Source organism: Phyllostomus hastatus, unplaced genomic scaffold, assembly GCF_019186645.2.
Source record: "Phyllostomus hastatus isolate PE091 unplaced genomic scaffold, TTU_PhHast_1.1 phas_scaffold_21, whole genome shotgun sequence".
Taxonomy (NCBI): Eukaryota; Metazoa; Chordata; class Mammalia; order Chiroptera; family Phyllostomidae; genus Phyllostomus; species Phyllostomus hastatus.
In genome coordinates, this window is record NW_025334017.1 from 17,375,774 (window position 1) to 17,397,828 (window position 22,055).

Here is a 22,055-nt window from a genome sequence, read left to right on the forward strand (position 1 = left end):
ATTTGATAAAAATAGTATTTCATTATATGACTTTCTTCTTTAAAGTCATATAAAGATGCATTCACAGCAGGGACAAAATGCCTTCAGGCATGAACTTTGTCTCTGTTAATTGAGAGTAAAAGGTACTGAAATCTTGTAATTTGTTTTCTGTCTCCATGTTTCTTTCCTCGCCTTCATTGTTTGCCGATGTGCATAAAGCTCTTTGCATGCCTCTGTGGTAGATCTGATCCCACCGTGTTGTGACTGTGTTGTGATTGTTAACGGCTTTTCTCACTGATCTGTGAGCTCCTTGAGGAGAGGAATCATCCCATATTTAGATTTTTATCCTTTGTTTAATTAATAATGTGTCTACTGGGAAGAATGCCCCAGTTTAAACATATTACTTCTATAAATGAAAAATATGTGTTTCAACAGCACATTTTTTTAAATCAGAAATTTCAATACCAGAAATAAAGATACTGTAAAAGCATCGTAAAATTTAATTAGAACAAGTAAATTACAGTGGAAAATAACTTTACTTATAAAAAGAAGTCAGGTGATCTGAAAACAAAGTATATATTTGGAAACCTTGGGAAAGAGAGTAAATTATTCAGGGTCCTTCTGTGTGGAGGGGTCAGTATATCTCCTTTTTTCATGCTCTTATTGCAAAGAAAGATAGAAGAAGGGAAGGTGAAACATTATGTGCATAAAAATTCTGTGAATTTGCCCTGGCTGATGTGGCTCAGTGGATTGAGCATCGGCCTGTGAACCAAAGGGTCGCTGGTTCAATTCTCAGTCAGGGCACATGCCTGGATTACAGGCCAGATTCCCCCCCCTACTGCCAGGTGGGGGACATGTGAGAGGCAACCACACATTGAAGTTTCTCTCCCTCTTTTCTCTCTCCCTTCCCCTCTGTCTAAAAATAAATAAATAAGATTTTTTTTAAAATTCTGTGAATTTGGTGATTCCGTGTTATTTGATGAGCACCTAGTGATTTCTAGTGGTATAAATTTGTCACTTGTGAAAGTTATATATTTTTATCACTGCAGTATATATATTTTTAAATAATTAGTATTGGTTTCGTAAGCAGGCTTAATGTGGATGCTTTTGGGTGTTTTGTTTGTCATTCTCAGGCTCTGCAATTCTTGCATAAACTCATATCCCAGATTACCATCGATATATTCTTTATCGATTGGGAGCGACCTAAAGGAAAGGTTCTTAAAGCTGTTGAAGGTAACTGAAATAACCATTTGCACCAAAATTCTGTTGCTACCCTTGCAGAGCAAAGAAGATGAAACCCCTTTATTCATTTTATCTCCCTGGCCAGGTGAGGGGGGTATACGGAGTGCCACCGTTCCCGTAAGCATATGGAGAACATATTTTGTAGCAAATGAATGGAATGAAATTCAGACTGTGAGAAAAATTAATCCACTCTTTCAAGTACTTACTGTCCTCTTCTTTTTGGAGGTATAAACTATTTGGCATAATTATATGCAACTTATGAGTATCTCGTAAATTTTTTTTTGGAATGGTTATTGGTATGAGATTATTTCTTTTTTAAAAAATTATTTTATTGTTGTTCAGTTATTGTAAATGTTCATTGAATTTAATTCCAGCTAAGTTTTTGTGTCAGCAGAAGACTTTTGTGAAGGTTGTAATAGTGTTCAAGTCATTAAAAAAGGAGCGGCTTTTGAAAAATCATGGTAAAATATACATAACATGAAATTTACAATCTTAACCATTTTTAAGTATACATTTCAATAATGTTATGTAAATTCACATTGTTGTGCAAACTATTTCTAGAACTCTCTTCATCTTGCAAAACTGAAACTCTGTACCCATTTAAACAGCTTCCCATTCTCCCTCTCCCCAGCCCCTGAAAACCACCACTTTATTTTCTGTCTGTCTAAATTTGATTACTCTATCTAGGTAAGAAGTGGCTTCTAAACCATTGATTTGTAGTGAAATTCCCTGCGAAAGCTTTTGCAAAGTACCTATATCTCATCTCACCTCCTAGAGATTATGTTTGATTCACTAGCTCTGAGGGAAGCCCAGGTATCTTTTTTTGAAAAAACCCCCTCGCTGTATGATTCATATTTTCACTCCTGTATTGGAACCACTATTATAAGGTTGAAGTTTTCCAGCAAGTTATGTTGAACACCTACCATGAACAGTGTTGTATGTTAAGAGCTGAATAAGACACAATGAATGAGTAAATGATCTTTATGGTTATTTCATGGATCTGGTTGGAATTATTAAAGGGAGTATTCAATACTGTATATGGGCCTGAAATATGGAAACGGTTTATATGAATAACAGGTTTTCTCAGGAATTATCAACACTTTGTCTCTCTTCCTTCCTTTTGCCTTCTTTTCCTCCTTTTTCTGCCTTTTTTCAAGCAAGGAGAATATGTGTGTCTCTAGGACATATGAACAATGTCTCAAAATTTTATTTATAGCATTGTTTTTTAAAGCAGAAGTTTATATTCAATTAAGTTTGGAAAACAATGTGTTTAATAAAGTCATGTAGATTTCTTTACCATAAAAACATTTGCATAGTGCTTAACATGTTAAAGTCTAATGAAATGTTGGTTTTGCAATGGTAGTTTACTAAAGAAAATTTTATTCTTGTAACAGAAATTTTGGGCTTTGTCAATGTATATGATAATGTAGTATTTGGCCCTTAATCATATTAAAGAGAATACCAAATAAAATAACTAAATATTTTGTTTTCAGTGCTTTGTAATTAAAAATACTGAATAATTATTTTATCTAGATTTTCTACTGTTTGAGTGAACTTAAATATTTTCATTTTTTAAGGTAAGGAGTAGGGAGCAGTATCTTATTTTCACACTAGACAAGTTTTCTTCATTCATGTCTGTTTAAACTATTATTTTTCCTTTTAATTCCAGGTTGTGGGATTCAAGAACTTAGCATTAATGGATCCATCCTCTAGTCTTTCCAGAGACCCACTTAGCTACATAGCTCCTTACAGCCGCATTTTGAGATACGCAGTGTCCACTGCTCTTTGGCTAGTGATTGGAATAATACAGGTAACGAAATTATACTTCCAAGCAACATTACCTCTCTATATTTATAATTGTTTATATAATAATTACCCTCAAACATTGACCACATTCCAATTTCTGTCAGTAAGAGCAACAGTAATGATAGCTAATTCTTACATGATGTTATAATCCAGGCACTGTTAATTGCATTGTACATACTAACTTTCTTAGCCTGCCCTCCCTCCCTCCCTTCCTTCCTTCCTTCCCTTTCTTCCTTATGCTATTACAGTTGTCCCAGTTTTTCTCCCTTTGCCCCTCTCCACCCAGTACCACTCACTCCCTCCGATGATGCCCCCTCCTTTGTTCATGTCCATGGGTCATGCATATAAGTTTTTTGGCAACTCCCATTTCCTACGCTTCCTTTTATAACTTTCTTAATCTTTGTAGTAGCCTTCAGAGATAGGTTCTGTTAGTAGCCCCATTTTACAGATGAGGACCCTGAGGCACAGAGAGGTTAAATAGTTGCCTAAGATGATACAGTTTAGAGATTTGGCAGAACTGCAGTGGGAACCCAGGCAATCCAATTTCAGAGTCTTATCAACAGTGGGGCTCTGAAGTCTATAGTTTTCTAGTCATGTGATGAACTCCTTGTTTAGTTCATAACTACATGGTGGTTAATTTACCTTTAGTATTTTTCTTTGAAATATAACTTAATATTTATTTCTCACTCAAATTGCCAATACTCCTTATAAAATTTTCTTTGAAATATTTATTAAAATAGCTGAAACTAAAAATAGCAAATCTTCCCAGCCTCAAGTCCCATGGCTCTAGGAGAGGATTTTTGTCTATGCTTACTTCTTTTATCATTTAAAGCTTAAAAAGCAAACTGAAAGAAAAGGAATATCTGCACATCTTTCTCTTGCTTCCAGACATTCCCATGAATGGAAAGAGACTTTTTGTTTGATTAAAAATTTCTTTAACTTTTAAATAAGCATATAAAGATGGGAGCTCTAGAAAGACTAGGCTAAACTTCCTATAACCTGGGAAACAAATGTCTGCCTTAAAAAGGCTATTGAAATCCCAGAAGCTTCTATTCTTAGGTCACAGACTGCCTATGACCTAAGGCATTCTATGATCTAAGAATAGGATCTTTAAATTTGTATTTATTTAAATTGGTAGGACTTGTTAAAACAGGACTAGCTTTTAACCTATGGCTAGATGTGGTGAGGTATGATAGTTTGACAGTCAGAGAAGGAAAAGAAACAAATTACAATTTGATTTAAGATAGGATCAAGAGCATGGAGGTTTGACATTTATCATCAGTAGAAGAGAAAATATTTTGTTTTGTACATTTACCAGTGTAAGTTTTTGTGAATAAACCAGATTTATCTGGACACACACAATTTAAAGGGATAATATCTGAAGCTTTTCATATTTGGTTGAGTATGATAAAAATAAATAACTAAAATAATAGTGCCTGAAGCAAAAGGGACTGTCTCTCTTTCCAGAGAAAGGGGAGCAGAGGCGGGCGGTGCAGGGCCAGCATGGTGGCTGGTCTCAGACCCGGAAGCTGGTCGTGCTCTGCTGCTCAGGACCTCATCTCTGAGGTCACCTCATGGTCCATAATGGCTGATAGGGTTGCAGGGGCGGGCCAATGGGGGCCCAGGGGAAAAGAGCTCACCCTGTCCACTTTAAGAGCCTTTTCAGAAGTGCCTTTCAGCACCTCCTTGGCCAGAACTTAGTCACATGACCACAGCTAGCTTTGAGTGAGCAGTGTGCCCACTCAGAGAAGGGGTCTGTCACTAAGGAGAAAGGGGAAGGGATTGTTGGGGCAGCAGCCAGCACTGACCTCCTTTGTTTCTCACTCTCATTCTGGTACGAAGGCATTTCCATGGACACTTTCTGAGATTATCAGTGTTTATTCCTCGTGGATCTTAAAGAGTTCCCTTAACAACCTGAGAGTTCCATAAATTTGGCTGCACAACTTTTCTTGATTCCCATCATGTTAGGCTTCATTGTTTACTCCTTCATTGCCTTGAATGCAGCTTCTTCAACTTTTAAGTGGTATCCTTTAATTTTTAAACTTTAAATGTTGCTGTTTTTCATTGCCTTTAAAGAGGTTTAAAAAATATGTACATAGAGTGTTTAGGGAAATATTTTCAGTAATCAGCTGCTGTTTCATTTTATTTTTTCATTCACCTATTTGGGTACATGTTATGTACTAGATACTATGCTGAGCTCAAGGATATGCTGTAACACAAACACATTACGGATTGTGACAAGTGCTATGACAGGCATTGCAGGGAGGTGAGACAGCAAAAGATGCTGAGGGGAGTGGAAGTTAGGAATGGCAGACGGCTGAGTCAGCAGGGACAGCTTCAGATTGGGTGGTTAGGTGGTGTTATCTTTCTCCGAAGCGCATGGAAGGACTACACTGTAAACTTCTCTGGCTTATAAAACTTCCCTTTGTGTGTTGCTATTAATCCTAGAAAACACTTGAAACTATTCCGTTTGAATATTTAAAATATTATCTGTAGTTGAAATAGAATACTTAATACATGCTTTTTATGTGCTACTGTGTCAGAGATTATTTGCAAACAGCAACTTTTCTAATGGCTTTTGGAATTTAGGAATGGGCAGGATTACAGGACAAGACATAAATCTGGCCATTAATACACTGGTTTATCCTAAATTTTAAAAGCACTTTTCTTTCTTCATGTTTGTCCCTTCTTGTTTTAATGATACAGAAAAAGTTTTTAAATGTCGCACGTTCGATTCCCAGTCAGGGTACATGCCTGGGTTGCAGGCCATGACCACCAGCAACCGCACATTGATGTTTCTCTCTATCTCCCTCACTTCCCTCTCTAAAAATAAATAAACAAACAAACAAATAAATAAAATCTGTTTTTTAAAGTTTTTAAAATTCAGATACACTCCATCAATGAATCATACATAACATGGTTCCAAAACCTTCTTCATTTGACAGAAGAATCAGAGATGATAAGTAGCATTTTATCCCGTAGGACCCATTATAAGCCACTGTGTTCTTGGTGGGAACTTCTTTTGTCTTAAGATACTACATTGTGGCTATAAAAGAAAATTAAATCCTAAAAGCTAATAAGCATGAACTTGGCTTAATGTTTCAGATCGTGTTCTTTGCTGTCTTTTATGAGAGATTTATAGAAGATAAAATTCGACAGTTTGTTGATTTATGCTGTATGAGCAATGTAAGTACTTTCTGTCTTTATCTTGCAAATGTTATTTTTCCCTTTTTAAAGGTTGTGAGTACATTAAGAGAAGCTCTAAAAGTGATTTGGTATAATTGGATTTCAGTCCAATTTCCACTGGTTGTTATTTCCAGAAATAATTATAATGAGCTCCAAGTTAATATTTACTGTCTTAGTTTTTTTTGTTTTTATTTGCAGTTTCTTAATTATGAATTCCTTATGCCACAAAATAGTTCACTCAGCTGAGAAAAGCTTTCACATATAAATCCTATTTCTTCCTTTCTTGGGAAATATCTTCCAGCTCTTTTCCATCTACTTTTTAAATAATAACCTCATTATCCTTTATTACCTTATTATTCTCTTTATGTATTTTCCAAGAATTCAACCCTCATTTTGAAAGGAAGCAATGTTAAGAAAAAGTTAATTTTTATTGTTTTGCAGATGAGTTGCTAATTGCTTCTTATTCTTCTCTTTTTATAGATATCAGTGTTTGTGTTATCCCACAGATGTTTTGGATATTACATTCATGGTAGGTCAGTGCACGGGCATGCAGATACTAACATGGAAGAAATGAATATGAATCTTAAAAGAGAAGCGGTATGAATGTACTTTACATCTTTTTATTGTTACATCTATTTTGTTGTTGCTGCAATAGTAGATGGGATTATTTTCTTAATTTCCCCTTCTGATAGTTTATTATTGATATATAAAAATGCCACCAATTTATGAATATTAATTTTTGTATCCATCTTCTTTGCCAAATTCATTTATTAAATCTAGTTTTTTGGTGGAGTCTTTAGGGTTTTCTGTGTACATTATTATGTCATCTGTGAATGACAGTTTTACTTCCTTCTAATTTGGATGACTCATTTCTTCTTGTCTGATTGCTATGGCTAGGACTTCTAATACTCTGTTGAATAAGAGTGGTGAAAGTGAACATCCCTGTCTTATTCCTGATCTTAAGGGAAACACTTTTAGTTTTGGCCTGTTAAGTCTGATGTTGGCTATAAGTTTGTCATATATGGCCTTATGTTAGGTATGTTTCCTCTATTCCCACTTTTCTAAGAGTTTTTATCAGATATAGGAGCTGGATTTTGTCAAATGCTTTTTCTACATTTATTGATATGATCATGTGATTTTTATCCTTCATTTTGATATATCATGTTTATTGATTTGTCAGTATTATACCAAACTTGCATCCTGGAATAAATCCCACTTGATCATGATGTATGATCTTTTTAATGTGTTGCCGAATTCAATTTGCTGATGTATTTGTTGAAGATTTTGGCATCTGTGTGCGACAGGGATATTGGCCTGTCATTTTCTTTCTTTGTAGTATCTTTACCTTATTTTAGAATTAAGATAATGCTGGCCTTATGGAAGTCTTCTCTCCTATTGAATTTTTTGGAATAGTGTGAAGAGGATAGGTGTTAATTCTTTGAATGTTTGATAGAATTCTCCACTGAAACCATCTGGTGTGTAAAAAGTATCTTCTTATAATTCTTTGTATTTTTGTGATGCTCATTGTTACTTCTTTCATTATTAATTATTTGAGTCCTCTCTTTTTCTTGATGAGTCTGATTAAAATTTTATCTTTTCAGAGAATCATCTTGGTTTCATTGAGATTTGTGTTATTTTTTTAATGTCTATGTGATTTATTTCCATTCTGATCTTCATTATTTCCTTCATTCTACTTGCTGTGGGATTTGTTTGTTCTTTTTCTGGTTCTTTTAGGTGTAGAATTAAATTGGCTATTTGAGACTTTTCTTGCTTCTTGACGTAAGCCTGTAATGCTGTGAACTTCCTCTCTCGGCTGCTTTAGATGTGTCCAATAGATTTTGGGTTGTTGTGTGTTCATTTTCATTTGTTTCCAGGTAATTTTTTATTTCTTCTTTGATCTCATCGTTAACCCATTCATTGTTAAATAACGTGCTCTTTAGACTTCATGTATTTGAATGTTTTTCATTTTTTTATTGTAGTTGATTTCTAGTTTCATATCATTGTGTCAGAAAGGATGTTTCATATAATTTCAATCTTCTTGAATTTGTCAAAACTTATTTTGTTTCCTAACATGTGGTCTTCTTTGAGAGTGGTTCGTGTGCACCTGAGAAGAATGTATATTCTACTGTTTTGGAATGCAATGTTCTGTAAACATCAATTAATTCTATCCAGTCCAATATAGTGTGTTGTTCAAGGTCATTGTTGCCTTGCTGATTTTTTGTCTGGGATATCTATCCACTGATAACAGTGGGATGTTAAAGTCCCCTAATATGATTGTATTGCTGTTGATCTTTCCTTTAATGTGCACCAAGGTTTTCTTTTTATATTGAGGTGCTCCTGTGTTGGGTGTGTTTACAAGGGTTATATCCTCTTTTTGATCAATCCTTTTAGTATTATGCAGTGATTTTGTCTCTTGTTATGGCCTTTGTTTTGAAGTCTATTTTGTCAGATTAAATATTGCTACTCCAGCTTTTTTTGTTTGTTTCCATTTGTATGGAATATTTTCTTCCTTCACTTTTGGTCTGTATATCTTTTGTTCTGAGGTGGGCTCTTGTAGACAGCATATACATGGGTCATGTTTTCTTATCCATTCAGCTACCCTGTGTCTCTTCATTGGAGATTTTAATTCATTTACACGCAAGGATATTATTGATAGGTACATATATATTGCCATTTTATTTGCTATACCTATGTTCATCTCTCAATTTATTTATTTTCTTTCCTCTTCTTAAAGCAGACCCTTTACCATTTTTTGCATTATCGATTTGTTGGTAATGAACTCCTTTAGCCTTTTTTTTCTTTTGGTCTGGAAAGCTCTTTAGTTCACCTTCAATTTTAAATGATAGCCTTGCTGGGTAAAATAGTATTGGTTGTAGGTCCTTGCTTTTCATGACTTTGAATATTTCATGCCAATCCCTCTAGCCCAAAGAGTTTCTGCTGAGAAATCACCTGACAGCCTTATGGGAGCTCCTTTGTAGGTAACTAATTGCTTTTCTCTTACTGCCTTTCAGATCCTCTCTTTGACTTTACCCTTTGCCATTTTAATTATGATGTCTTGGTATAGGCCTCTTTGGGTTTATCTTCATCGGGACTCTCTGTGTTCCAGACTTGTATGACTTTTTTTCACTAGTTAGGGAAGATCTCAGCCATTATTTCTTCAAACAGGTTCTCTATCCCTTGTTCACTTTCTTCTTCTTCTGGTACCCATATGATGCAGATGTTGTTATCCTTGACATTATCCCAGAGGTCTCTTAGACTTTTCCTCATTTTTTAAAAATTATGTTTTCTTTTTGATGCTCTGCTTGCGTGCTTACTGTTATCTTGTCCTCTATATTGCTGACTTGATCCTCTGCTTCATTTAATCTGCTGTTGAGTCTTCCTAGTCTACTCTTCATTTCAGATATTATAGTTTTCATTACAGACTGGTTGTCTTTTATGGTTTCTGTGTCTTTTTTAATGTTTACTATCTCTCTGTGTAAGTCCTGACTGAGATCATCCATTCTTCCCCTGATATCCTTGAGTGTTCTTGTAACCATTGTTTTAAACTCTGCATCTGGTATTTTGGTTGCTTCCATTTCATTTAATTCTTTTTCTGGGGATTTTGCTTGTTCTTTAATTCAGGGCATATTTCTTTGTCTCCCCATTTTGTCTTTGTGTATCAGGTAGTTCTGCTGTGACTCCCAAACTTATTTTCATGGTTTAGTATGAAGGTGTCTTGTTGGGCTCAGTGGAACAATCTTCTATATCACCTGAGCTCTGTGCTCCAGGAATGTTTCTTTAGGTTATGTGCATCCTCCCGTTGTAGATGAGTTTTGAATGCTGTTGGCCCTTTCGCAGGTGGAGTTAACTCTTCAGGCTGGCTGACTATAAGGGTAAAGCTCAGTCACCATGTATGAAACACCGCACAGGGGCTGCTTGAAGGTGCGGTTGTTCCCAGCAGGGTCTGGTACCTGTGAGAATCCCCCCTTTGGTGTGCTGGTTGTATGGCTAGTTGGGTCAAGTTCTGGTGTGGTCTGAAGCCCACCACTGGTTGTGCTGGTCCTGGGTCCAACACCAGTTGGGTGTTGTGTAGCCAGCCTTGGGTTTTCTTTCCAGAGCTACCGTGATGTTCATTCTTTGTGGCTGCATCTGCTGGGCCCAGGTGTGCATGAGAGGAACCAATCTGTGTATAAGGCTGGCCTTTTTCAGCTTAGGGCTGGGGGTGGATCTGTGAAAGACTGTGGCTCCCTGAGGTCCGCCACCACCGGTCAGCTACTCCACCTCCCCCAGAGGATGCCTTGTCTTTTCCTCCAGAGCCTTCCAAAGAAAGACTATAGAGTGAGCATAGGCTGGCCACAACTCACAGACTTTTTTACTGGTTTTGAGCTCGGTAGGCTGGGGGTCAGGAGGATGGGGATAGTGGGTCCCCTATTTGGGGGTCACACAGTCAAGCACACGATGAGGGGAAAGTGGCCCCTACTCCAGAGCTAAACCACTCAGTCTCTGCCAGAGTCTCCAGTTCTGGTTCCCCAAGAAGGGGCATCCAGCTGTCCCCTCTAAAGGAGCAAGGTCTGCTGGACTGAGCCACTGGGCTCAGGAGGACAGATCAAAAGAGTTTCCGGTTGGGAGTGATGCCCACTCAGCTTGCAGTCTCAGACAGTAGCCTCTGAGGAACTCACTCTGAATATTCCAGCTCTGAGGCACTCTCCCTTTTCCCCACAGAACGGAGCTCAGCAGGGCAGGTATCCGGGACTTGGCAGGGTAGATCCACACAGTCTCCCATTGTGGGTAGTACCCACAACAAGCCTGTAGGAGAGGGGCAGACACTTCTTCCCCTTCCCATGTTAGCACAGGCTGAGCTCACCAGTGCAATAGGAGCAGTCCCTCCATGATGTAGCCACACAGCCTGTCACCTGCCCATCTGATTCCCAGACAAATCTCCCCTAGGGGACACACTGTGAAAGTCCCAGCTTTGCATAGCACTCTGGTCCCTCTACGCAGCTGAACTTAGGAAAACAGGGCTGGCTAAGTGATTCAGCAGGTGGTGTGGTGGTGTGCTGGCTGTGCAGTTGAGATGGAGGAGACCAATCCCCTTTCCAAGGCCACACAGTTTAGTCACTGAGTCTCTTCCAAGTGCCTCCCCAGAAAAAAAGAGCCCTAGAGGGTACTGCTGGGTGCAGCCAGTTGACCCCTCCACAGGACCCAAGCATGGCAGAGTGGCCTTGCCACAGTTGGGGACTGGGCAGTGTACTCCCCAGGCTGGTGCTGTAACAATAGGAGCACTTGTCCCTGAGAATGCAGCATCTGGGCCTGCCAGGTGTACTGAATGCCCTGATTTTCACCTCTAGATACTCTGTGGGGTCCTCTTCCTGTCTTTATTGCTCTGAGTTGGGGATCCCCTCATAGGGTTGAGACCCCACACTCCTGGGGTAGAGAGTTTTGCAGCTGCACCGTCCCTTTGGCTTCTCAGCCACTGCACCTGGGTGCAAATGCTAGCCCTTTCCACAGCTCCGCTCTTCTTACCTATCTCTATGTGCCGCCACCTTCAGTAAATCCTTGGTTTTAATATTTCAGTTTAGCTAGGCTTCACTTTGTTATTCCAAATGACTGCAAGTAAAAATCACCATTTTGTAGTGGCTAATGGATTAATCATATAGGCTACAATCATCAATGGACGCTAAAACAATCAACTGAAAGTAGATGGAATTTTATAGTGAAGAATCAGGTTGTCATAATGTAAACACACTGGCTCAATCTTACTACAGGTAAGAATTAGGAAATTGACATGTACTTCCTGTTACGACACAGTGCAAAGTACATGTCACCCATGAAATATTCTTGCCTAAGGAAATTGAACCTGAATATAATCAAGTCTCTAGATCTAAACTCTAGGTTACAAGAAATAGAGGGGATAGAAAGGAAAATTACATAATACCACAGGAAGCGATTAGCCAGATCCAGAAAGTAAGGTGTCTCACAGGACAAATGACCCAGTGTCTCCAACAAATCAAAGTCAGGAAAATAAAAGAGGGGGTGGTCATGGAGGTGGTGGAAGAACTGTTAGATAGTAAGAGAAATTTAAAAAACAAAACAATGAAATACAGTGCAATGTGTTGAGAAGACTCTGGCTTCTAATTCAAACAAATCGACTATAAAAAAAATGGGAAAATCTGGAAGATTTAATGAACCAAATATTAAATTATATTAAGGAAGATTAATTTTATTAGGTTGTCAAAATGGTGTAATGGCTTTTCTAAGCACCTTATTAGATACACTTGAAACTAATACCAATAAAAATTGAATGGAAATCATAATTGAAAAATAATTTTTTTTAAAAAAGTCCTTATTAGAAATACATACAGAAGTATTTAGAAATGAAATGACATGCTTTCTGGGGTTTGCTTGAAAAGAGAAAGAAAAGTTGGAAGGATAAATGAAATAAAATTAGTAAATAAATATCTAAGAGGACAGTGCAAGAGGATTTATTGATAAATGGATTATACCTATGACTTGTCAGAATTTAACACATGATAATGACCTTTCAAAGATGATTTATTTAATACATTTAACTGGATCAGTTGGCTAACTACTAGAAGTCATACCTAGATTGAAAAGTGAAATGTAAAATATTAAACTATAAAAATGTAGAAAAGAATATTTCAGGTTGGGAGGTAACATTGTAAGCATAAAGAATAGAAAGCATCAGAAAGGGAATATTCGTTGATTTTACTTTATTATTATGGAACATTTACACATCTGACAATCATATGAATAAAGGACATGGGTAGATTTGAAAGTCATGCAAGCCTGTAAGCAAACACTACTTTAAAACCTCAGTGGAAAAATTACAAAAAGATTTTTAAAAATACATAAAAAACAGAAGAGACTGATAAACCTCTAAAAATATTTAGCTCATAAATCAAAGAAATGAATGTAAAAATAATATTTTGCCCTCTACACGTTAGCAAACTTATTTTAAAAAAGAAAAGTCGTTATTTATTGCATCAGGGGCACGGTGAAATAGGCATCTGTAAAACTACTGGTCTCAGGATGAATTATCATGAACCTCTTGTGGAGTATTTGGTGATGTATACCAACAACTTTTTAAAAGTTTATCTTTGACTCACTGATTCTATGAATCGAACTGAAGGAACTAATTAGCAATGTGAATAGCTAATTAGGTTCAGGATCTTCATCGCAGTGGTTAGTTATAAGGGCAAAAACATGTAAAAATGAGAGAATATTGAATAAACTGGTTTACCTGTACAATAAAAATCTTAGGTAAACATTTAAAATCATGTTTTATAGAATATTTGATGACATGGAGAGTTGCTTAGTATATAATGTTAGATGAAAAAGAAATCCGTATGATCCCAATTTTATGCCATCTATATACACATCTAGACAAAGGACTGGAAATGAAATACCTGTCCCTCTGGGTGTTGAGGCGATAGGTGTTTTTTTTTTTCCTTCTCTTTTTCATACCTTTTTATATTTTATAAATCCTCTACAGTAGCAGGTGTTTGATCAGGGGGAAAAAAACTGCACTTTTTTTTTAAAGAGACATTTACTATATGTAGCTTTCTTTCAGTCTGTAGAAAACTAAATGTTATGCTTGCAGATTACTTGTAGACAAAGAAGGAGAATATTAAGCTCTAGAGGAGGCAAATAAGGACAAGAGAATGGAGGCAAGAGGCAAGAATATTAAGCTGACCTTGAAGCATCGATGGGACTTGGCTAGGGGGTGGGATAGCGCAGAATTTTACATGTTTATTGTGGTCAGGAGTCATGTCAAGGAGATCTGAAATGGGTATCTGATCCATACATAACTGTTGGGTCATATATCACTACCTTTTTTTGGAATTAATTCAAGAAATGCTTTAAAAGTATTTTTAAACAACAATAAATAAAATAAAATAACATCTATTGAATATTAAAAAATAAAAGTAAAATTAGTTATATTAAAAATAAACTTAAACAAAAAAGGACTATTTGTATGCCTAAAAATAGTTAATTCTAAGACTGGACTTTTTGAATGCATTAAATAGCAACAAAGTTAATCATAAAGAAAGCAAAGAATATCAATATACAATGAACTTAGTATGGATTTTTTGAAAACCAGGACAGAGTAAGGGAGATGAGATAGAGACCTGCGATGGATTTTGACAAAACAGAAGTAAGTCTAGAGGAGAATGGGAGCCTTGGATAAGGTTAGAATCTCTTTGTTTCAAATATGGTTTCAGTAAAATTTTAGTTGGCTTCTGAATTTTGTAATACGTGATACCAATTAAGAGAAATTTTTTTGAAACAGGTGGAATTTTTATAATGTTGATCTTAATTTAAATCTTTTAACTTCTCAGGAAAATTTGTGTAGCCAGAGAGGTTTGGTTCCCAACACTGAGGGTCAGACTTTTCAGATTGCAATTTCCAGCCAGATGCGACAGCACTATGACAGAATTCATGAGACGCTAACCAGGGTTTGTATAAAATGCAATTATAATATATTTTGCCAATAGTTCATGTTGTTTAAACATTTAAATGCCAAGAATGTAAGACATTTGTATTTATTCTTGTCTCTTTTTCCCATTAGAAAAATGGACCTGCTAGACTATTGAGTTCATCAGCAACAACTTTTGAGCAGAGTATAAAAGCATACCACACTATGAATAAATTTCTTGGCTCTTTCATTGATCATGTATGTATGTCAGCATTTATATAATTTAAGCTAGAATCAAAATGCAGCTGCTTTTTTTTTTTTTTAAGTTAGCCAGGAATGTCAGTTACTCCTTTAGTCAAGCCAGGTGGCGGACTTAGGAAACACCCCACTTTCTTTGCTGTCCAAATTAATGGACTGTGGCTTAAGAATAAATTTAGGTTATGTAAAAGTAAAATGAAATTTTATATATATCCATTAGCATATTGGTGATTACCTCAAAATATGTCTGTACTGGAATTTTGTTTGCCAGTTCCCAAAACCTTACTGTATTACTTGTTATAGAAATATGTTATGCTATAGTTATATTCCTGAAAAACTGATTATAAATTAGTTGTATATGTAGCCCCAAGTACTACTAAGGGCATTTAAATATTAAAATATTCCTGAGAGAAGTCTTGTTATAAAGTCCAGTGGAGTAAATTCAGTCTTTTTGAAGAACAGGGTTTTTTTTGTGTACTATTCGTTTTTTGTTTTCTTTTGATTTTTAAAAAATTGGGAAATATTGATTTCACTGCTGTTTTTGAAACGACTGTGGCTTTCTATACTAGGTTCATAAGGAAATGGACTACTTTATAAAGGATAAATTGCTTCTTGAAAGAATTCTTGGAATGGAATTCATGGAACCAATGGAAAAAAGCATCTTTTACAATGGTATCCTTCAACTGCCTTTGCTGAACTTGATTACTGGTTTCAAAGTTTGAAAAGAAGTACTTGTAGTTATTAATTTTTCTTTTGATTTTATAATTTTATATAAAAAGAGGAAACATAATGAACTTTGTTTCATGGAACTATAATAGTTTTCTTTGTTCCATTTTACTATGTCTTGTAGCAAGAAACAAATACGTAAAACATAATTCTTCTACAGGAAAATAAAAAAGCTGAACTTCAAAAGCAATGGCACACATAGAAGAGATAGTCAAACACGTAAAATTCAGATTTTATTGGAATGTTCATTCAGTAGCAAACTTATGAAACACTTGGAAGATTAACACTTGACTGATTTTTAACATTTAATTTTCATTTTATCCAAATTCCTAAAAATCGCAGCTGTGATAAGACTTGACTAAACATGATTTTTCAATCATCAAAAAGGTGATTTATGTATGTGCCACCTTTAATGTGACTGATAAGCTCTCACATGGCTTAGTAAGAATGGAAATGGCATAACCAATGTCCTGGCCTAGATGTCACTTACCCATGGCATCACTGAGTACCACACCTGCACCAGTCCTGGCATACACAGTCCAGTGGTCTCTCCCTCAGCAGCTTGTTTAGTAGACTGTGCAAGGTAGGAGGTATGTGCCTGGGAGAGGGGAGAGATGCTGGAATAGATGTCTGTGCAGGCACAGCTTACACTGGGCACAGAACAGAAAGCAGAAAAGCTAACCAGACATGGGTGAAGCCAGAGAAACAACATGGACAAGTTTCAACTGGGTCTTAAAGATGAGTGGCTGCCGTCAGATGGAAGGGTCAAGGGAAGAGAGACAAAGACATTTTGTGTGGAAGGGGAAAGGGGCATCGTGCACTTAGGAACTTTGGGGCCGAAGCCTTGTATGAAGTGGGACACAGTGAGGGAGAGTGTGTGAAAGATACAGAGGGCAGAGACCCAGCCCTGAGAAGTTAGCTTTATCCCACAGAGCGGTTGTTTCAAAGAAGTTTTTAAATTTTCATCCCATAGGAGGTGTGCAAGTTAATCCATGGAGATATGAGAAGAAAATATTAAAATGTTTACATGTATATTTGCAATTCTATCATTTTTAATTTATACTTTTAAATATGTATAATGTGTACAGTAGTAATTAACTAAAAAATATGCCCCTTCCGGATGCATGCTTCACATTTTATTCTGGTAAAGATGCATGATGAAAACAGTTTGGAAATGACTGTTAATGAACATAGATGTCATCAGAAGGTCCTAAACAGAGCTGATATGCAAATCGGAAGAATTATTCTGGGAGCAGTGAATAGGTTAAGGTAAAGACAGAACAGTGTAGTTTTTAGTCTTCTGGTCTCGGATTCAAAATCCAACTCTTCTATTTTTGTGAACTTTGTGTACCCTTTCTGAACTTTAATGCCCTCTCTGTGAAATTCAGTACAAAGCTCTAAAGGTTTTTGGTTTTTACATGTGTTACCTTGTATAAAGAACCTGGTATGTACCAGAATCTGGTATGAGTGGGCACCCAGTAAAGTGATGTTATTACTCCTTCTAATAACAATACAGTCGTCATCATCATCATCTTGATTTTTATCAGGAGATGATGAGAATATGAACTAAGGTGGTAGTAATGGGGTAAAGAAAGAAGATTACATTTAATGCAGAGATCTCAGGGAAAAAAGTGGTAGGAGAGAGAGGGTCGTCAAAAATGACCCCAATTTCCAGCTTGTGTGACTAGGTGGTTGGTGGTGCCTCTCACTGAGACGAGGGGTGCAGATAAAGGGCCAGGTTGTGTGGGGAAGAAGATGAATTTAGTTTTGAATATGTTGTGTCTTGAAGTATTTTTGAGACCTTTAGAAAGAGATGTCCAGTAAGGAGGCATTAAATGTAAGAGAGTGGGTTTTAGAAGGAAGCAAAGGCATACGGAAGCTGGGGCATCTCCTCAAATGAGGTTGTCGTTGGAGTAACGGCAGTGAAAGATCACCAGGAAGAGCGTACACAAACACACACACACAAGTGCATGTCTTATAAGGATATAGCATAAAGGGCAATGAATTTTCACAAACTGAATTTGTCCCTGGAACTAGCACCCGGAACAAGAAAGACCATTACCAGCACGCTACATGTCCCTTGTAGGAAAGAGCTCCTGAGTGGGTGTCGTGGGCAGTGTCAGTGGTCCTCCGGGCCTCCCTGAATATGTGTGTCCTTGTTTTTCCTCCTCCTGGTGGAACGGTCTGTAGCTTCCATCAGACTCTTAAAAGGGTGCGTACATCCCCAAAAGGACCAACCTCTCCTTGTAAAGTGAGAAGAGGTTTCAAAGCAGAACCTTAGAGGACTATTTGAGGTACAAATTATAGCACACTGTGTATCATTCTTGTCCTTGATGGTTTTGTTTTGCTTTTGTAACTCTGAGAGGTTATCCTTGAGCTCTATTAACAAAAAAGATATTCATTAAATGGTCTTTGAAACGTATTGACAGTATACTTATACTACTAGCAATTACCAGTGGAGTTGGTGTGAAGTTAAAACTGAATTTTAGCCCTGGCCAGTGTGGCTCAGGGCTCAGATGGTTGGAGCATCATCCCATACATCAAAATGTGGTAGGTTTGATTCACTGTTAGGGCATATACCTAGGTCATGGGTTCGATCCCTGATTGGGGCACATACTGGTGGTCGCAACAGATCGAAATTTCTTCCTCCCTCCCTCCTGCCCTCTTTCTCTCTCTCCCCCCACCCCCCCACCCCTCCTATCACACCCCCTTCCTTTCTCTCTAAAAGCAATGAAAAAATGTCCTCAGGTAAGGATTAAAAAAATTTTTTTAACTGAGTTTTTTGAGCAGAGTTCCTTAACTAAACTTTTAGATTACCAAATTTTAATGTCCTTTGTTTATTTTTTGTAAGCCGTAAAGTATTATAGATAGTATAAGTTTTTTTTTGTGCTGTTTTCAAGTTTCTAATTTATATCTTATAAATTGCTTTTTTTTTTAAATAGATGAAGTTTATTCTTTCAGCAGTGTTCTGTATTATGGAAATGAAGCCACTCTTCTTATTTATGACCTGCTGTTCTTCTGTGTCGTGGACTTGGCTTGCCAAAATTTTATTTTAGCAGCCTTCCTCACATACCTACAACAAGAGGTAATGCTTTACATTTTTTGGGTTTCTTTGAAAAGAACTGTGTTGAAAGTAGATAGTTATTTTTATAGCACAAAGTAACAATGTTGACTTTCACTAGGGACTTGTGAAGGTTTAGAACCCTACCAAAAACAAATAGCATTGCAGCCAGTGTCATTCCATACTCTCCGTCAGGATCAGTGAATTACTGGGGTCTGTGGAGGGCGTAAGTTGCTTAGGCAAATGTGAAAGGAATCCAGCAGGAAGACACTTACGTTGTTCATCTCCTAGATGCCAGATGTGAGTAGCGATTAGAGTCCCAGTCACGCTCTGCACCAGATGCCAGCTTAACGGAAAGGCGGGCGCTGGAGGTCTAGCTCAGGGCTAGTTTAATTTAGGTATTTTAATAGATTTGCATATTCAATTTATGTATTTTTATAATTCTGAATTGTTTTCATTTTTTCCCAGGTTTTTAGATTTATCCGTAATATAGTAGGACAGAAGAATTTGGCATCCAAAACATTGGTGGATCAAAGATTTTTGATTTAATTTATTAAATAGATAACTTAAAGACTCAATATAATCATGGCCAAAAAAAAGGGTCATGATTATCAGGTTAGTTTGCTATATTTTTTTAAAATTTGTAATACAAATTATTCTATTTTTATTTGTTTTTAACTTCCAGAAAGATTTTTTTTATCTTTTGTGGATACATTACTTGTTTTGTGAGCATATAATATGATATAATAGAAAATAATGTTTTTTATTATGTATAATATTTAATTCGCCACCTTGTAAAGTAGCACTGACAATAGGGAAAATAATCTAAATGTTGCTTTCAGCATAACACTTTAATGATAATCAAAACAGTCTCCATCATTTGTCTCTGTAGATTATTTGTTAAGCTGGGATTTGCCTGCATATTTTTCACATTGAAAAGATTATTTGATGCCAAGTTCAAGCCTAGTTTTCATTTCAGTATTTATTTGTTTTACATATTTTATGGTTAAATAAGTGCTTGAAAAATATTTTAAAGTTTACTTAGAAATTTAAAATTGTATATTGCCGACCCAACTTGCCTCATCTTAACTGCTCACCCTCTTTAGCAATAGACTAATTCAGTGTTGGATTAACAGGCATCTCAAGACGTGGTACATATTCCTTCCTTTGTATGCTTGTATTATTAGGTTAGTATACTCTTCATGAAATGTCATCTACCTTTATTAGGCTACAATGTGTGGCATTTTCCCCAATGTAGTTTTTTATGCATTTTAAATTACTTAACATTTAAAAAGCATTATCAAACTTTTGCTCCTCTGTTTAAAGATTGTAAATAACAAACTGTAAATTTATTATGTTATGTTGATGAGGTGATTCATTGAAAGGAAACTTAGGCTTCCTAAGTCAGTAGGCTTATATTTTTTTAGATTAAGGGAAAAATATTAGGATCCAAAATATACTTAATGTAAATTCTGATCCATGCAGCTAATAATTTTTTATTATGTGATTTTTTTACGTGTTGCTCTTTAATAATCCTTTTTATTGTATATTCTGTACTTGAAAGGCACCTCATATCAACATTTCAAGTATAATGATCATTAACCCCCAAACCAGCGTTTCTTACTGTCTTCTATAGTAATAGTATGTAAATACTTTAATGTTATGTAAATATTGTTTATATTTTTTAATCTAAAATATAGAATAAAACATTTGGTGTTTCTGTTTCCTGTTTGGTTCATGTGTGTTTCATTGAATAGCATTCACAAATAAGTGCAGCATACTGGGGCAGCCGTCCCAGCCACTGCCAAAGGTGACTCTTACACATTTCCCTGAATCTTGAGACTTGCTGAGAAGAGGGAGGGCTAATGAGTCGACTGTTTGAAACTCTAGTTTCTGAAAGGTCGCATTGTAGGAATCCCTTTATAAAAGTTGCAGACATAATATACTAGCCTGGATTTTTTTTAAAACCACCTGCACAGAAGCATATGAAAGATATTCAGCTCTTATTCCACATATAAGAAGTTCATATTAGTGTGACTGTTTTTTTAAGTGGACATTTCAAAAACAATAGGATCAGTTGACTCACCTGCTGATAAAACAGAGAAAAGACATTTAAAAATCATTCTACACTATTTTTTACAGTATTTTATTTGGTTAGATACAGAAAATTGTGTTCATATGCTGTTGACTCCTTTGTTCACATTGCCGTAATTTAAATTTTATGATCACATGACTAATTTTCCACAGAATTTTAATCTCTTGTCTATTTTTGTACCACCAACTCATTGTACTTTTTTTTATCTTGTGTTCCCAATTTTACTGATTAGTTAGAACCATTCGATAAGTCTCTTCATCATTTCATAATGAAACATCCTCTAGATTCACCTGCAAGTTGTTTACAAGCTGCTGTGTGCTTCGTGTCCTCCCTAGAAGCACAGGCTCCTAAAATAATTCTGCACTCAGTCCCTCTGTTAAGAGATGTTTATATTTGTTTACTTGTATTCTACTGCTTTCTTAACAACCTGCCTTTTGAGAAGGCTCTACTGGTTACGTAGACTGAAAAGCATTCAAAATGAACATTAACTCAGTGCTTGTAAACCTGAAACGTGCATTCTTTTTGTTGTCTGTAAATGTTGATGGATAAAAGCTGAAAGAAAATAGATGTAAGTTGGGCAGTGTGGCTTACTGGAAAATGCTCCAGATTCAGTAACAGAAGCCCTGGATTCAAATTAGAATTTTATGCCTGTTACTTTCTAGCTCTGGAACCTTAAATGAAGTCATTGGCATCTTTGAGCTTTATTCTGCATCTTTACAATGGAAATAGCCCTTGCTTACCACTTCATTAGGCAGACATATAATAGTGAGTAAACTTTGGACAGTGGAATAATTATAATTTTCAATTTAAAATTTCTGCCTCCAACTATACTTGTATTTTGCTCATAAATTAATTTTATGACACTAAACCTCAGATTACTGCTGTAATATCCGAGCCTTTTATCCACTGCAGCCTCTCCAGCAAGGGGCCCTGGCAGCAGAAGTCACAGCTGTGGGTAAAAGGAGGCATGAAGGAGCTGTCAGCTCACCACGCTGTAGATGTGGTTCATGGTGCAGCTTAGAAAGAAGAGGGAAGAGAAAGGAATATTTTCTTCAGAAGGGAGAGTTTGATGTGCTTATTCATTCAAGCAGTATTTCTACCTCTTCCCACTCCCCAGTTACTTAGAAGGTTCTTACAATTCATAGAGGAAACAGGTATGCTAACCAATAATCAACAGCAACCTGAAAAGTGCTACAACCACCAGGGTGTGAGATGTTGAAAGCTCTTGACTGCATCTGTGGTCATCAGGGCTTTGACCTGTGACAGGTGGTATTTGAGCTAAGATT

At 36.4% G+C, this 22,055-nt stretch overlaps 1 protein-coding gene across 1 annotated transcript in view; it reads left to right on the forward strand.

The window, feature by feature from the left end:
* The window catches only part of TMEM67 (transmembrane protein 67), a 53,135-nt gene extending 32,839 nt beyond the window's left edge, over positions 1-20,296 (forward strand). The window contains exons 19-28 of the mRNA XM_045861176.1: positions 1,113-1,212; positions 1,307-1,446; positions 2,891-3,031; positions 6,133-6,213; positions 6,694-6,810; positions 14,553-14,669; positions 14,783-14,887; positions 15,457-15,559; positions 18,556-18,698; positions 19,143-20,296. Coding sequence (XP_045717132.1) covers positions 1,113-1,212; positions 1,307-1,446; positions 2,891-3,031; positions 6,133-6,213; positions 6,694-6,810; positions 14,553-14,669; positions 14,783-14,887; positions 15,457-15,559; positions 18,556-18,698; positions 19,143-19,223 — 1,128 coding nt within the window. The 3' untranslated portion in view covers positions 19,224-20,296. The remainder of the gene's footprint in view (positions 1-1,112; positions 1,213-1,306; positions 1,447-2,890; positions 3,032-6,132; positions 6,214-6,693; positions 6,811-14,552; positions 14,670-14,782; positions 14,888-15,456; positions 15,560-18,555; positions 18,699-19,142) is intronic.
* Positions 20,297-22,055: the final 1,759 nt, after the last annotated feature.